The sequence below is a fragment of the Bos mutus genome, chromosome 3 (assembly GCF_027580195.1).
Source record: "Bos mutus isolate GX-2022 chromosome 3, NWIPB_WYAK_1.1, whole genome shotgun sequence".
NCBI lineage: Eukaryota > Metazoa > Chordata > Mammalia > Artiodactyla > Bovidae > Bos > Bos mutus.
The window spans coordinates 93,055,652-93,074,071 of record NC_091619.1 but is presented as its reverse complement, the minus strand read 5'-3'; the positions used below and the strand labels follow the sequence as shown (position 1 = coordinate 93,074,071).

Sequence of the window (18,420 nt, the reverse complement as noted above, 5' to 3'; positions counted from 1 at the left end):
TGACCAGCATACAGGTTTCTCAAGAGGCAGGTCAGGTGGTCTGGTATTCCCATCTCTTTCAAGAATTTTCCACAGTTTATTGTGATCCACACAGTCAAAGGCTTTGGCATAGTCAATAAAGCAGAAATAGATGTTTTTCTGGAACTCTCTTGCTTTTTGATGATCCATCAGATGTTGGCAATTTGATCTCTGGTTCCTCTGCCTTTTCTAAAACCACCTTGAACATCTGGAAGTTCACGGTTCACGTATTGCTGAAGCCTGGCTTGGAGAACTCTAAGCATTACTTTGCTAGTGTGTGAGATGAGTGCAATTGTGTGGTAGTTTGAGCATTCTTTGGCATTGACTTTCTTTGGGATTGGAATGAAAACTGACCTTTTCCAGTCCTGTGGCCACTGCTGAGTTTTCCAAATTTCCAAAAACTGTGATTTTACAGCATTACTAAAAGTTCTTAACTCAAAGATAATTCATCAGAATTTCAGAACATAGAAACCATATGACTCATTTAAATCACTGCATTTAAAAATTGTTTTATGTGTTAAACAGGAAAAATAAAGGAAAGAACCCCACAGTGTTTTATTTAAAGCATGTCATGGAGGATTATGGTTCTTAAAATAGTTTAATAAATTGTTGAAACACTTGACAATATTCTCAGTCTCAATAAATTCTCAAATTTATTGCAAAGGGAAAGTAAAGATTCTTCATCCTTATGAACCTCTGTTAAATGAAAATCAACCTAAGTTCAAAAGAGTCACCAAGTTGCAGAAAATGTAGGTTTGATTGTAATAGAACAAGCATACTCAAGGTAATTCAAGAAACCTTTGTAATCAAGTGAGAAACAGTTTCCAACAGTTACTTAGTTTATTTTAAAATGCAGTAGAGAAGCAGCTTATTAATTTGTTCAAGAAAAAATTCCTATGTTCATTTAAATTGGCAAAGATTTTGAGATTTAAATACAGTCATATAATGGAATATTCAGAACCTTTTGAATGAATTTACCCAGATCAACAAAATAATACATTTCTAAGGCCAAATGGTTGTTCAGTTACTAAGTGGTGTCCAACTCTTTGCAACCCCTTGGACTGAAGCATGCCTGGATTCCATCCTTCACTGTCTCCCACAGTTTGATCAAACTCGTGTCCAATGAGTCGGTGATGCTATCCAATCATCTCATCCTCTGTCCCCCTCATTCTTTCCCAGCATCAGAGTCTCTTCCAATGAGCAGGCTCTTCACAAAGAGGTAGCCAAAGTGTTGGAGCCTCAGCATCAGTCCTTCCAATGAATATTCAAGGTTGATTTCTTTTAGGATTGACTGGTTTGATCTTCTTTCTGACCAAGGGACTCTCAAGAGTCTTCTCCAGCATCATAATTTGAAAGCATCAATTCTTTGGTGCTCAGCCTTCTTTATGGCCCAACTCCCACAACCATACATGACTACGGGAAAAACCATAGCTTTGACTATACGAACCTTTGTCAGCAAAGTGATGTCTCTGCTTTTTAATATGCTGTCTAGGTTTGTCATAGCTTTTCTTCCAAGGAGGAAGGGTCTTTTAATTTCATGGCTGCAGTCACTGTCTGCAGTGATTTTGGAGCTCAAGAAAATAAAATCTTCCACTGTTTCCATTTTTCCACATCTGGATGCCATGATCTTAGTTTTTGAAAGTGGAGTTTTAAGCCAGCTTTTTCACTCTCCTCTTTCACCTTCATCAAGAGGCTCTTTAGCTCCTCTTCACTTTCTGCCATTAGGGTAGTATCATCTGCATATTTGAGGTTGTTGTTATTTCTCTTGGCAATCTTGATTCCAGCTTGTAATTCATCCAGCTCTCATTTCACATGATATACTCTGCATATAAGTTAAATAAGCAGAATGACAGTATACAGCCTTGATGTGCTCCTTGCCCAATTTTGAAGCGGTTTGTTGTTCCATGTCATTTCTGTTTTTCCTTGACCTGCATACAGGTTTCTCTGGAGACAGGCCAAATGGAAAAAGTAACAAAAGAACCAAAAGTTTTATATATTTAAATTGATAAGTAGCAGGAATGAATCACAAAAGAGACAGGTATCTACGGTAAAAAAAATATTCTTGAAAAGAAGCAACATGTAAATCTGTATGTGACCTAAAGTCAACATTGCATTTTTTAGTAGATCACTTTCAAATAATGCAAATATATTTTAAATCGGGGACTTCCCTGGCAGTTCAGTGGTTAAGACTTCACATTTCCAAAGCTTGATTGGGAAACTAGTATCCCACATGCCATGCCACATGGCAAGGCCAGATGTAAAATAAAAGAATTAAAAAAAAAATAAAAGTGAATGCCTACCACTGTCCACAATAGAAAAATATTTTCAAAAAAAGTAATCAGTACATTTATGAGAGAATTCATGACAGCCTTCTATAAGATTGAATATATTAGTCTTTAATGTATTGAATATATTACTTAGGGCTAGAAAATTGTAGTCTTCTAATAAATATATTCCTTTTTTAACTATAGAATTGCAGCTTCAGTGGGAAACACAGGGAGATTCTTCACAGATGTAAAATATCTTTTTTTTTCTGATGGATTTAAAACTTGAAGACTAAGAAATCTTATGCTTGAAAGTCAAGGTAAGAAAACTAATAATTTTACATACTTTTTAATGAGATGGAATTTGTTGTTGTTCAGTCAGTGAGTCATGTACAGTTCCTTGCAGTTCCATGAATTTTAACACACCAAGATCCTCTGTCTCCATCACCTCCCAAAGTTTGCTCAAACTCATGTCCATTGAGTCAGTGATGCCATCTATCAATCATCTCATCCTCTGCCACACGCTTCTTCTGTCTTCAGTTTTTCCCAACATCAGGGCCTTTTCCAATGAGTTAACTCTTCATATCAGGTGGGCAAAGTATTGGAGCTTCAGATTCAGCATTAATCCTTCCAATGAATATTCAGGTTTGATTTCCCTTAGGATTGAATGGTTTGATCTCCTTGCAGTTCAGGGTACTCTCAGTCTCCTCCAGAACCACAATTTGAAAGCACCAATTCTTTAGCACTCAAAATCCTTCAAGCTAGGCTTTAGCACTATGTGAACCAAGAAATTCCAGATGTATTCCGGGGTTTTGAAGAGGCAGAGGAACCAGAAATCAAATTGTCATCATTCATTGTACAATGGAGAAAGCAAGGGAGTTCCAGAAAAACATCTACTTCTGCTTCATTGACTACACAAAAGCCTTTGACTGTGTGGATCACAACAAACTGTGGAAAATTCTTAAAGAGTTGGGGACACTAGACCATCTTACCTGTCTCCTGAGTAACCTGTATGCAGGTAAAAAGGCAACAGTGAGAGTGGCACATGGAACAACAGACTGGTTCAAAATTAGGACGGGAATACGTCAAGCCTAGCTTGAAGGATTTTGAGCATTACCTTGCTAGCATGTGAAATGAATGTAATTATACAGTAGTTTAAACATTCTTCAGCATTGCCCTTCTTTGAGATTGGAATGAAAACTGACCTTTTCCATCCTGTGGCCACTGATGAGTTTTCCAAATTTGCTGACATATTGAGTACAGCACTTTAACAGAATCCTCTTTTAGGATTTTAAATAGCTCAGCTAGAATTCTGTCACCTCCACTAGCTTTATTCATAGTTATGCTTCCTAAAGCCCACTTGACTTCACACTTCAGGATGTTTGGCTCCAAGTGATTGACCACAACATCATGTTTACTTAGGTCATTAAGACCTTTTTTTGTATAGTTCTTTTATGTATTCTTGCCACCTGTTCTTAACCTCTTTTGCTTCTGTTAGGTCCTTCCTGTTTCTATCCTTTATTGTTCCCATCCTTGCATGAAATGTTCCTTTGATAGCTACATTTTTTTAAGAGATCTCTAGTCTTTCCCATTCTATTGTTTTCCTGTTCTTTGCATTGTTCATTTAAGAAGGCCTTCTTATCTGTCCTGGATATTCTCTGGAACTCTGCATTCAGTTGGGTATATCTTTCTTTCTCCCTTCTCTTTTGCTTCTCTTCTTTCCTCAGCTATTTGTAAAGCTTCCTCAGACAACCACTTTGTCTCTTGTAATTCATCAAAATTGAACTTTTATAAGTCTGTTCCTTCCAGAACCTTGAGTAAAAGAAGTGCAGCACAGATGATGAAATTCTCACAATAACTATTGGTAAGCCTAGATCACAGTGTTGGTATTAATTCTTCCAATGAATGAATAAGGTACATCTTTCCCTCTATTTGTGTTGTCTTCAGTGTCTTTCCTCAGCATCTTACAGTTTTCTGAGAACAGGTCTTTACCTCTTTAGTTAAATCTGACTGTCTTTTTGATGCAGTTATAAATGGGCTTGTTTCTTTATTTTCTGTTTCTAATAATTCAATATTAGTATATAAAATGCAACAGATTTCTATATATGTCAGTTTTGTATCCTACATCTGTACCAAATTCATTGATGAGCTCTAGTAGTTTTCTGGTGCCCTCTTTAGAATTTTCTATCAGTAAGTATACAGTCATGTCATCTGCAAACAATGACAGTTTTACTTCTTCCTTTTCAGTTTGGATTTCTTTTATTTCTTTTTCTGTCTAATTGACATGGCTATGACTGCCAATACTATGTTGAATAAAAGCGGTGAGAATGGAAATCCTTCTCTTCTTCCTGATCTTAGAGGAAGTTTAAGATCTGAAACCATGAAACCTCTAGAAGAAAACATAGGCAGTAAGCTCTTTCTTATAAAAAATTTTTTTTGGCTGCACTGGGTCTTCATTGCTTTTGCACGGGCTTTCTCTAGTTGCAAAGAGTAGGGGCTACTCCTCATTGTAGTGTGAAGCCTTCTCATTGCGGTGGCTTCTCTTGTTGTAGAGCACAGGATCTAGGCATGCAGGCTTCAGTAGCTGTGGCACACAAGCTCAGTAGTTGTGGCTCGCAGGCTTAGTTGTTCCACGGCATGTGGAATCTTCCTGGACCAGGGATCAAACCTGTGTCCCTTTTATTGGCAGGTAGATTCTTATCCACTGAGCCACCAGGGAAGTTCTGGCAGCAAGCTTTTTGACATCAGTCTTAGTAATTTTTTTGAATATATCCCCTCAAAAGAGAAATGAAAACAAAAATAAACAAGTGAGACTACATTGAACTAAAAAGCTTTCACACACATATATACACACATACATGTAGATATGTATATGTGTGTGTGTGTGTGTGTGTATAGATACAGCAAAGGAAACTATCAACAAAATGAAAAGTCCACCTATTGAATGGGAGATTATATTTGCAAATAATGTATCTGTTAAGGGAGGTAATAATCCAAAATATACAAAGAACTCATACAACTCAACATAAAAAAAAAAAAACCCAAGTTAAAAATAGGCAGAGAATCTGAACAGACATTTTTCCAAAGAAGACACATGGATGGCCAACAGGTAAATGAAAAGATGCTTAGCATTACTAATCATCTCAAAAGTACCATAAGAATGCTCTGGTTAAGAAAATGAATATCTAATTTGAAAAGGTATATGTACCCCTATAATTCATTTCAGCATTATTTATAATAGCCAAATATGGAAGCAGCCTAAGCGCCCATTATTAAATGCATGGATAAGATGTGGTATATCTGTATGTACATATGTTTGTATATATACATGCCATGCATGCTGTTCAGTTGTGTCTGACTCTCTGCGACCCCATGGACTGTAGCCTGCCAGGCTTCTCTGTCCAAGGCATTTTCCAGGCAAGAATACTGGAGCGGGTTGCTATTTCCTACTGCATGAGATCTTCCTGACCCAGGGATCAAACCTACCACTGTACCACCTGGAAAGCCCCAAGTGGTGCTAGTGGTTAAGAATCCACCTGCCAGTGCAAGCAACTCAAGAGGTGTGGGTTTGTATTATTCAACCATAAAGAATGAAATCTTGCCATTTGTAATAACATGGATAGATGTAGAGGGTATTATGCTAAGTGTATAGGTCATATAGAAAGGCAAATACCATATCAGTTCAGATCAGTCACTCAGTAATGTCCGACTCTTTGCAACCCCTTGGACTGCAGCACTCCAGACCTCCCTGTCCATTGAGTTGGTGATGCCATCTAGCCATCTCATCCTCTGTCACCCCTTCTCCTCCCTCCTTCAATTTTTCCTAGCATCAGGGTCTTTTCAAATGGGTCAGTTCCTCGCATCAGGTGGCCAAAATGTTGGAGTTTCAACTTCAGCATCAGTCCTTCCAGTGAATATTCAGGACTGATTTCCTTTAGGATTGACTGGTTTGATCTTGCAGTCCAAGGGTATCTCAATAGTCTTCTCCAACACCACAGTTCAAAAGCATCAATTCTTCAGTGCTCAGCTTTCTTTATAGTCCAACTCTCACATCCATACATGACTACCGGAAAAACCATAGCTTTGACTAGATAGATCTTTGTTGGCAAAAGTAATGTCTCTGCTTTTTAATATGCTGTCTAGGTTGGTCATAGTTTTTTATTCCAAGGAGCAAGCGTCTTTTAATTTCATGGCTGCAGTCACCATATGCAGTGGTTTAGGAGACCAAGAAAATAAAGTCTGTCACTGGTTCCATTGTTTCCCCATCTATTCTGAATGTTGAGTTTTAAGCCAACTTTTTCACTCTCCTCTTTCACTTTCATTAAGAGGCTCTTTAGTTCTTCTTTGCTTTCTGCTATAAGAAAAGCAAAAACATTGCCTTGGAAAGCAATGACATCTGCATATCTGAGGTTATTGACATTTCTCCCAGCAATTTTGATTCCAGCTTGTGCTTCATCCAGCCCACCATTTCTCATAATGTACTCTGCATGGAAGTTAAATAAGCAGGGTGATGATATACAGTCTTAATGTACTCCTTTCCCAACTTGGAACCATTCTGTTGTTCCATGTCCAGTTCTAACTGTTGCTTCATGACCTACATGCAGAATTCTCAGGAGGCAGGTAAGATGGTCTGGTATGTACCTCTCTTTCAGGATTTTCCACAGTTTGTTGTGATCCACACAATCAAAGGCTTTGGCATAGTCAATAAAACAGAAGATGTTTTCCTGGAACTCTCTTGCTTTTTTAGTGATCCAACAGATGTTGGCAATTTGATCTCTGGTTCCTCTGCCTTTTCTAAATCCAGCTTGAACATCTAAAAGTTCTCAGTTCATGTACTGCTGAAGCCTGAGTTGGAGAATTTTAAGCATTACTTTGCTAGTGTGTGAGATGAGTATAATTGTGTGGTAGTTTGAGCATTCTTTGTCCTTGCCTTTCTTTGGAATTGGAATGAAAACTGACCTTTTCCAGTCCTGTGGCCACTGCTGAGTTTTCCAAATTTGCTGGCATATTGAGTGTAGCACTTTCACAGCGTCATCTTTTAGGATTTGAAATAGCTCAACTGGAATTCCATCACCTCCACTAGCTTTGTTCGTAGTGATGCTTCCTAAGGCCCACTTGATTTCACATTCCAGGAATGTCTGGCTCTAGATGATAAATACCATATGATCTCACTTATATGTGGAATCTGGAAAAGAATGTAAATGAACAAGCTGAAATAAGACAAAAACAGAGTTATAAATACAGGGAACATTTGGAGGTCTCCAGAAAGGATTGGGGGGAGGTGGTTGGGTGAAATAGGTGAAGGGGATTGGCAGGTACAAACTAGTAGTTATAAAATAAGTGAGTCATAGAGATGTAATATACAGCATAGGGAATATAGTCAATAATGCTGCAGTAACTTTGTATGATGACAAATGGTTACTAGATTTATTATGGTGATAATTTCATGCTGTATAAATGTTGAATCACTGTATCACACACCTGAAACTATTATAATATTGTATGTCAATGGTACTTCAATTAAAAAATAAAAAAAGAATGCCCCTGTGACTCTCTAGTCTGGCTCAGAACTTGTCTTATACTGTGGTTTTGCTGTCTGTGCCCAGACAGCAGCTGTGATTGCTCCTCTGGTTAGAATTTGGAGTTCTGTCCTTAATCTGTAAGCATTTGAGTCCCTCTTCCTTTGTACTTACTCTTAGCTTATACATCCATTAATTTCTGACTTAAGTTCATCTTCTCTTCAGTTATTTGTTATAATAAGCATATATGATGTGTCAGCCACACGTACTTCACTCTCCTGGCATTCTATCACTATCGCTGGTACTGGAATCTCAGGGCTTTTGGGTGGGTTTCCAATTAATCCCACTGTGGTGACTTTGTTCTCTTGAGACCCTTCCCCTTATTACAGGTTCTCCTTGGAAAGCAATGACACCTATAACTAGAAGGAAATAGAATTCAGAAATGAAAAAGCACTAATCTCCAAGTTTTGCTTATATGTTCTTTTATAGATTAGCATTATCTATTTATGAGATTGGATTGTAAAATATCCTATAAAAACTAAGAATCTTTGCTATTTGTTTTATAAATTATGCTGTTATATTTCATCAAGTTTGTATCACTTGTTAGAAACAAATACATTTTTTGTCACATTGGATAAAATTATATTAAATAGCTTATTTTACCTTTTTCAGTTGTGCTTTTTAGTTTTTCTGAATACATAATAAATGTACATGTGATGGAAGTAAAAGTATATAAAAAGATAGACACAATTAGAGAATTTAAATCACATGAGAAAGTTGTTTTCCCATCAAAATTCATTTGAATACTTTCCAGAATAATGTATTAGCATTTATTTGTAGTAGTGTCCTTATTGTTTGTACTTGTATAATTGCATATCTCTCAGGTGTATGTTTAAGTTTGACAATAAGCACTAACATAATACTTTTCAAGGTTGATAACTTAATGAAGATAATGAAGCACCAAATATTTTATTCCTGTGCTAAATTCCATAAAAGCTATTTCTTAAAATCTGTAAAAAGCTTATCTCAAACATTATCAAATAAATTAATCTCCACCAGAGGATGCTGCAATTGCATGAAGAAGAGAAAACAATGGGTTCAATGATATCATATCTATCTAATTCAAGTCAAGGAGATTAAAGTGCTTATCCTAGCCAGTGACATATGTTTATCTTTTGACTTATGATCTGCTTATCTTTTGGAAGAAAGGTTACAATGAAAAGGACCTAAGAAAATGCAGAGAAAATTTAAGAAATAAAAATAGAAGGCTCTTCCCAACCCAGGGATTAAACCTGGGTGTCCTGCATTGCAGGCAGATTCTTTACCATCTGAGCCACCAGGGAAGCCCAATAGAAGGCTACCTTTAGTAAAAGTCAACAGACTTCTCTGTTGTTTGTATAATGAACTTAAATAACATAACTGCTTATGTTATTTTGATGCTCTAATAATGTTCAACATTTTCTGCTTCTAAATCCTTAAACAAACTCCCTAGCATTGTTTGTTTAAAAAAGTGCCCCCAGTAATTGAACTGATGAAAAATATAGGTAGTATCCCTTTTAAATGGACAATTCAGATATTTTTATGGATGATAGTACCAAAATACACATTATCTTGAGATATCCTTTCCAATTTCCTACTCATTCTTTGGTGATTTCTTTAAGATCTTTACTACTCTCTAAAAGTGTCTTATTTGCTTATGTGTTTATTCTTTGTCTTCTCTTACTAAAATATGAGTCCCAGGACCCTCATCTTTTTCATCACAGTATCATTGGCTTCAGAATGTGTCTGGCACATGGTGGGTACTCAGCAAATGATTATGGAATTAATAAACTCCATTCTTATTGTGTGGGAATTCTTCAAATTGTAATATGAGCCATTCACAGTTCTATCACTATTGGGTACTAAGCTGTAAGCAAAATTTAAGGAACAATTTTTAAGTGTCCAGGGACACAAAAGTCAACAGTATGGGATGCTTTTTGAAGCACTAACAAAGTTCTAATGAATTTAAGAAATGTATGACTTTTTTAATTTCAGAAAATTTAAGGTAGTTGTCAATGAAAGTCATATAATAGAACTGATTAAGATATAAAGTTAAAAATTGAAAGGAGAAATAGAAAAGTCCTAATTTAGAAATTTTAGTTAGCAAAATTCCCATAATCAAGCTTGAATTTTAGTCTAAACTTTCTTGTATTCAGGGCAAAGGATAACTGGGTATATACTTCTTAGGTCTTGACAGTTGAACGCATTATCAGTTGGTCTAAAAAGACTGTTTCTTGATATTGAATTCTAAAAGAACCTTTAGCCAGGCTGTCCAACAAAAAAAAGAAAGAATATCCAAATGAACAAAATAAGAAATGTAAGAGGAAAATTAGCAACCAATACCGAAGAAATACATAAAAGAATACTATGAACAGTTATGTATCGACAGATTGTATAGGCTATAAGAAATGGACAAGTTTCTGGAAACATAAACCCTGCCAAAATTGAGTCAATAAGCACTAGTTGTGAAACAAAATCTGTAATTTAAAAAAATTCCTTGAAAACAAAGTCCAGAACTAGATGGCTTCACTGGGGAATTCTACCAAACATACAAAGTATTTATACCTGACCTTCTCAAACTATTCCAAAAAGTTCAAGAGGAGGGAACACTCCCAAATTCACTCTATGAAGCCACCATCACCCTGGTACCAAAACTAGACAAAGACACTACAAAAAAGAAAGTTACAATCTAGTATTTTTGATGAATATAGATGCAAAATTTCTCAGCAAAAATGTTAGCAAACCAAATCCAACAATACACAAAAAGGATCATACACCATGATCAAGTTGGATTCATTCCAGGGTCTCAAGGATGGTTCAACATACGCAAATTAATCAGTATGATGCACCACACTAACAAAAGCAAAGACAAAACCCACATGATCATCTCAATAGGAAAAGAAGAAACATTTGACAAAATTCAACATTCGTTCATGACAAAAACTCTTACAGAAGAGGTATAGAGTGAATATACCTCAACATAATAAAAGTCATTTATGCCAACCGCACAGCCAACGTAATACTCAAAACTGAAAACCTTTCCTTTAAAGGCAGAAACAAGACAGAAATGCCACTCTTTCAATGGTACCCTCTTGCCACTTCTATTCAACATAGTATTAGAAGTCCTAGGCACAGAAATCAGACAAGAAAAAGAAAGAAAAGGTATCCAAATTGGAAGGTAAGAGGTAGCACTGTCACTGTTTGCAGATGAGATGGTACTCTATAGAGAGAACCCTGAAGTCTCCCCACAAGAACCTTTACAACCAATAAATGAATTCATCAAGGTAGCAGGTTACAATAATAATATACAGAAATTGTGGCATATCTTTACACTAACAATGAAATACCAGACAAAGAAAGCAAAGAACCAATTCCATTTTAAATTAAAAAAACCTAGGAAGAAACTTTGTCAAGGTGGTGAAAGACCTACATACTAAAAACTATCAAACAATGATAAGGGAAACTGAAGGTTATTCAAAGAAATGGAAAGATAGCCATGCTCATTGATTGTATTGTTAAAATGACCATACTTCCCAAACCTATCTACAGATTTAATGTGATCTCTATCAAAATACCTATGACATTTTTTCCCAGAACCAGAACAAATATTCCTAAAATTTACATGGAACCACAAAAGACCCAGAATTGCCGAAGCAATCCTGAGGAAAAAGAACTAAGCTGGAGGCATAACGCTTTCACACTTAATACTACAAAGCTGCAGAGTGAAAACAGTGTGGTAGTGGCCCAAAAACATACATTTAGCTTAATGGAACAGAATAGAGAGCCCAAAAATAAAGTCACACACTTACAGTCAGTCTGTGACAAAGGAGGCAAGACTATACAATGGTGAAAAGAAAGTCTGTTCAGTGGTATTGGGCAAGCTAGACAACCACGTGTAAATCAGCACTAAGTTCAAATACTCCCTTACACTATACACAAAAATAAAGTCAGAGTGACCTAAGGACTTAAATACAGTACATGACATCATAAAACTAGAAGAGAACATAGGCAATACATTCTCTGACATAAATCATAGCAATATTTTCTTATGTCAGTGTCCCAAGGCAAAATAAATTAAAAAAAATAAGCAAATGGGACCTAATAAAATTTAAAAGGAAGCAATCTTTGGAAAAGAAATTTGGCAATTTGGCAAAGGAAACAACAAATCAAAAACAACCTACAGAATGGGAAAAGATATTTGCAAATGATATGGTAAACAGGGGGTTAATACCCAAAATAGCAAACAGCTCATTCAATTCAATAACCCAAGTAAAATACAGGCAGAAGACCTAAATAGACTTCTCTCCAAAGAAGACATACCAGTGGCCAACAGGCACATGAAAAGATGCTCTGCTGCTGCTGCTAAGTTACTTCAGTCATGTCCGACTCTGTGCGACCCCATAGACAGCAGCCTACCAGGCTCCCCCATCCCTGGGATTCTCCAGGCAAGAACACTGGAGTGGGTTGCCATTTCCCTCCAATGCAGGAAAGTGAAAAGTGAAAGTGAAATCGCTCAGTCGTGTCTGACCCTCAGCAACCCCATGGACTGCAGCCCTGCAGAGAGAGATGAAAATCAAAACCACAATGAGGCATCACCTTCCATCTGTCAGAATGGTATCATCAAAACGTCTGCAAATGATAAAAGCTGGAGAGGGTATGGAGACAAGGGAATCATGACTGTTGATGGGAATGTAAATTGGTACAACCACTATAGAAGATAGTATGGAGTTTCCTTAAAAACTAAAAGAAGATCCATTGATCTCACTCCTGGGCATATATCCTGAAAAGATTAAAACTCTAGTTCAAAAAGATTCATGCATCCCAGTGTTCATAGCAGCACTATATAAAATAGCCAAAACATGGAAACAACCTAAGTGTGCATCAACAGATAATTGGTTTAAGAAGTGATATAAGTATATACGGTAATACATATATATGTGCTATATATATGTTAGTACATATATGTGTACTGATCAACATAAAAAAGAATATTGCCATTTACAGTACCATGGATGGACCTAGAGAATATCATCTTAAGTGAAGTAAGTCAGAAAATATGTTTTTCGTTTTATTAGCTAATATAATCTTTCCATCCTTCTCCCCTACTCCACTGCTGAGGTTGGTACCATGAGTCTGAATCAGAATTTAGCTCAGAATTTCTGCTTTGAAGTCTGGTACCTTTCTCTCTAGGATTTGCCCATCTTCAAAAACAGATGAGTCCCAGGTGTATTTGCAATGGTGACAGATTTGTGTGTTTTTATTTGTGTTTTTTGTTTGTTTACTACTATTTTCTTGTTATTGATCATGGAATAGATTATTTGGGCCTGGACTTTTTTTCTGAAAGAATTGTTATAGTTTGGCCTCAGTCATTAAAGTTGTTCAGTGGCTAAGTCATGTCTGACCGTTTTGTGGCCCTCATGGACTGTAGCCTGCCAGGCTCCTCTGTCCATGGGATTCTCCAGCAAAAATAGTGAAGTGGGTTGCCATTTCTCTCTCCACAATCATCAAAGACTTGTTTATAATTTCTGCCCATCTGATTTTTAATATCATGTCCAGATAAAGCCTTCAGAATGAGCTGGCTGTAAAACTTAAAATTGTGGCAAGTGGGAGCTACTCTTCATTGTGGTGTGCAGGCTTCTCACTGAGGTATTTTGCTGCCAGAGTACAGGTTCCAGGGCATGTGGGCTTCAGTAGTCATGGCACACAGGCTCAGTAGCTGCAGCAAGTGGGCTCTAGAGCATGGGCTCAGTAGTTGTGACGCACAGGCTTATGTGCCTTGCAGGATGTGGAATCTTCCTGGACCGGGAATTGAACCTGTGTCCCCTGCATTGGCAGGTGGATTTTTATCCACTGTACCACCAGGGAAGTCTTCTATGTAAACCTTCTTCCCATCCTTCCCTGTCCCCTGTCTCCAAGCAATCACTCATCTTCTTTCTGTCACTGTAGACTAGTTTGCATTTTTTAGAGTTTTTTTTTTTTTTTTTATTGGCTGCAGTCACCATCTGCAGTGATTTTGGAGCCACAAAAAAAAAAGTCTGACACTGTTTCCACTGTTTCCCCATCCACTTGCCACGAAGTAATGGGACCAGATGCCATCAATGTTCTTAATGGCATCTGAAGCAAGGTCCTGGAGCAACACCTCACTGTGCAGAGAGGCAGTTTTCACTCCTGGCCGGGAAGGAGGGTACGTAGGTTACCAGTTACAGGGGCAATGACATCACGTTGGCACATTCACTTGCCTCACCTGTCTGAAGAGATGTCCTGGAACAACACCCCACCGTGCGTGGAAAACATCGCTGGACAGGCCAGGTGAGCAGCCTTCACTCCCCCATTTTTTAGAGTTTTATGAAAATAAGATCATACAGTATGCAGCCTTTTTTTTTTTTTTTTTTGGCTTTCAGCAGAATTTTAAAATGTAGTCATGTTGTATGTATCAATAGTTTATTTCTCTTTATCGATGAGAGGTTTACATTATATGAATATATTGCAATCTGTTGATGGTCACTTGAGTTGTTTCTGGTTTGTAGTAGTTTTCTATCACTGCATAACAAGTTGCTACAATCTAAGCTGCATATAACAACACCCATTTATTAGTTTTTAGTTATGTAGGGTGTAAGTCCAGGCACACCGTGGCCAGATTGATCTGCTTACCGTATTATAAGGCTGAAATCAAGGTGTCAGCCAGGCTCCATTTCTTTCTGGTGGCACTGGGGAAAAAAATCCACATCCAAGCTCATTTTGGTTGTTGACTAAATTTAGCTTCTTCTTAGTTGTAGAACCAAGGCCCCCCTTTTTCTTGCTGATTTCAGTTAGGGACTGCTCTTAGCTGCTATAGGGTTTCTTCATTCTTTGCCACATGGCTACCTCCACCTTCTGACCAGGAGCAGGGAACTTTTTATACATGAATCCCCTTCATGCTTCAAATCCCTGACTTTACCAGGCTGACCTCTAGACACAGATTTAAAGGGCTCAAGACTTTACCAGTCTGACCTCTAGACCCAGGGCTCAAGTGATTAAGTCAGACCCACTCAGATCATCTTCCTATCTTAAATTCAGCTAATCTGGGGCCTTAATAAATCTGTACAATCTTTTCAAAGTAGTACCTAGATTATTCCTTTTAAAATACCTGGGTGAAGGTAGGTGCATGTATACCAGGGGCCAGGAATCTTGGAAAGATATTAGAATTCTAGGCAACACACAGGTTTTGCCTATTACAAATAAAGCTGCTATGAAAATTGTATGGATGTATATTTCTTTTTCTCTTGGGTAAATATATAGAAATAGAATGGCTGAGTCACATGGTAGGCATATGTTTAACTTTTCATGAAACTGTCAAACTATTTTCCAAAGTGATTGTACCATTGTTCATTCCCATCAACAGAGTACAAGAGTTCTAATTTCTCCATATTCTTGCCAGACTTTGGTATGGTCAGTCTTTAATTTTAGCTGTCCTATAATGTATTTGTGAATCCCAATCTCCCAGTTTTGGATGCCAGATCTTAGTTAGTATATGCTTTGCTGAGATTTTCTTCCAGTCTGTGGATTGAATTTTCATTCTATTAGTAGTGTCTTTTGAAGAGTATGTGTTTTAAAATTTGATTTTTAGGACTTTCATGGTGGTCCAGTGGTTAAGAATCCACCTCCCAAAGCAGAGGACACAGGTTTGATCCCTGGTCTGGGAACTAAGATCCCACATACTGTGGGGCAACTAAACCCGTGAGCCACAACTACTGAGCCTGTACTCTGCAATGCTGAGCACATGCATCACAACTGCTGAAGTTTGTGCTCCCTAGAGACATGCTTCACAACAAGAGAAGCCACGGTAATGAGAAGCTGCATACCACAACTAGGGAGTCACCTCTGGTTAATCACAACTAGAGAAAGCCTGCACACATCAAAAAAGAGCCCACGGGCCACAGCAAAGACCCAGTGCAGCCAAAAGTAATAAATAATCTTTGAAAAGAAAATAAGATTTGATTTGTCCATCTGTTTTTTTTTTTCTTTAATTTATTTTTGGTTGTGCTGGGTCTTCACTGATGCACAGGCTTTGCTGCATGGGCTTTTCTCTCATTGTGGCAAGCGGGGGTTACTCTAGTTGCAGTGTGTGGGCTTCTCAGTATCAAAACAGTAGTATATCTTTCAACTCATGAGCAAGGTATGTGTCTCTATTTAGATCATCCTTAATTCCTTTTAGCAATATTTTATAGTTGCCTATGCACAGGTTTTTCACATCTTTTATCAGATTTGTGCCTAAATATTTCATATTTTTAGGTTTCCTAGGTGGCTCAGTGGTCAAGACCCACCTACCAATGCAGGAGATGCAGATTTGAGTCCTGGGTCAGGAAGATCCCCTGAAAAAGGAAATAGAAACCCACTCCAATATTCTTGCCTGGACTATCCCATGGACAGAAAAGCCTGGCGGGTTACAGTCCACGGGGTTACAACAGAGTCAGACACAACTTTTCATACTTTTATGCTGTTGCAAATGGTAATTTTTGAACATTTCAACTTCCAATAGTTTTTAATAGTATATAGAAAGACTGTTTTCTACTTTTTTTAAAAAATTGTATTTTATTGTGGTAAGAACACTTAACATGACATCTTTCCTCTTAAATTTTTAAGTGTGTAATACAGTACTATTTTCTATAAGCACAATGTTTTACAGCAGATCCCTAGAACTTACCTATCTTGCATAGTTAAGATTTTATGCCCGTTGATTAGCAACTCACATTGCCTTCCTTCCTCCAGCCCCTGGCAACCACCATTCTGTTCTTTGATTCTATGAGTATGATTGTTTTATATACCTAATATATATAAGAGGAATCATACAGTATTTGTCCTAATATGATTAATTTATTTAACTTAGGCTAATGTCCTTCAGGTTTATCCATGTTGTCATATTTTTCAGGATTTCCTTCTTTTTAAAGGCTGAATAATATTCCATTGTGTGTGTGTATATATGTTTATATATATGCATATGCTTCATTTTCTTTATCTATTCATACATTGATAGACATTTAGGTTTTATCCAATTTTAGCTATTACTGAGCGTTAGAGTACTCATACCTTTTTGAGATCTTATTTTCATTTCTTCTTGATAAATATCCAAAAATGAGATTGTTGAATCATATGGCAGTTCTGATTTTAATTTTTTGAAGAATGTCCATTCTGTTTTCCATAGCAGCTGCACCATTTTACATTTCAAGCAACAGTGCACAGAACTCCCAATTTCTCTGCGTCCTCTTTTATGTTGTTGTTGAAAACCATTCTAACAAGTGTGAGATTATATCTCATTGTGGTTTTGATTTGCAGATCCCTAATGGTTAGAAACATTGAACATCTTTTCATATGCCTATTGGCCATTTATGTGTTTTCTTTGGAGAAATGTCTATTCAAGACTTTAGCCCATTTTAAGGTGGGTTTCTTAGTTCTTTTGCCACTGAGTTGTAGCTTTTAAATTTTGGAAATTAACCTCTTATGGTTTGCAAATATTTTTCCCATTCTCTGTTGCCTTTTCACTCTGTTTTTGTTTTCTTTGCTGTGCAGAACCTTTTTAGTCTGATATACTGCCATTTGTCAATTTTTGCTTTTGTTATCTATGCTTTTGGTGTCATATTCATGAAATAATTGCCAAGGCTGATGCCATGAAATATTTTTTTCTGTTTTATTCTAGGAGTTTTACAGTTCCAGAAAACAGTTGATTTTTGAGTATTGTCCTTATATTCTGCAGTCTTATTAAACTCACTTAATTGTTTTACTGGTTTATATAAAATTGTGCAGGATTTTCTACGCACGTGATAATGGTCTCTGTATGCCTTAGTCAATTCAAGCTGTTATAGCATAATACCACAATCTGGATGTATAAACAACAGAATTTTATTTCGCACGGTTGTAGAAGCTGTAAATTTGAGATCAAGGTGCTTAAATGATCAAGTTTTGTGTCTAGTGAGAGCCCTCTTCTGGCTTCTTGCTGTGTCCTCGAATGGTGGAAGGGGCTAGGGAGCTCTGTGGGATCTTTTTCTTAAGAGCACTAATCCTTTCACAAGGCTTCCACTCTCATGACCCAACCAGATCTTGGAGGTCCCGCCACTTAAAACTATCACATTAGGCATTAGGATTTCAACATATGCATTTGAGCAGCACAAAAACATTCAGACCAAAACACTGAGAATATAACACTTATTTTTTCCCTTCTTAATCTATATGACTTTTTCCTTTTTCATGCCTACTTGCACTGGCTAGAACCTTCATTGCAGTGTTCAATAGAAGTTGTAAGAGTGGACATCCCTTTACTGATTTTAGGAGGAAAGCATTCATTCTTTCACTATTAAGTCTGATTTTTAAAATAAATGACCTTTATCAGCCTGGGGAACCTGATAATGAGGATTGAGACACCCTTCTGCCTAGTTTCTGAGATCTTTAAAAAAAAAAAAAAATCAGAAATAAATCTCAAAAATTTTCATGTCTAATGACATAGATCCTTATTGATCACATGGATTTTCTTCTCTAATTTGTTAATATGGTAAGTTGCATTGATTTTTTAAATGTAATCCAACCCTATTTTCTTGGGATAGACTCTA

The 18,420-nt window shown here is 37.0% G+C and overlaps 1 protein-coding gene across 1 annotated transcript in view; it reads left to right on the top strand.

Moving 5' to 3' along the window:
- The first annotated feature begins 14,051 nt into the window (after positions 1-14,051).
- C3H1orf185 (chromosome 3 C1orf185 homolog) overlaps positions 14,052-18,420 on the top strand; it is a 50,146-nt gene continuing 45,777 nt past the window's right edge. The window contains exon 1 of the mRNA XM_070362340.1: positions 14,052-14,149. Within this exon, the coding sequence (XP_070218441.1) occupies positions 14,052-14,149 (98 nt within the window). The remainder of the gene's footprint in view (positions 14,150-18,420) is intronic.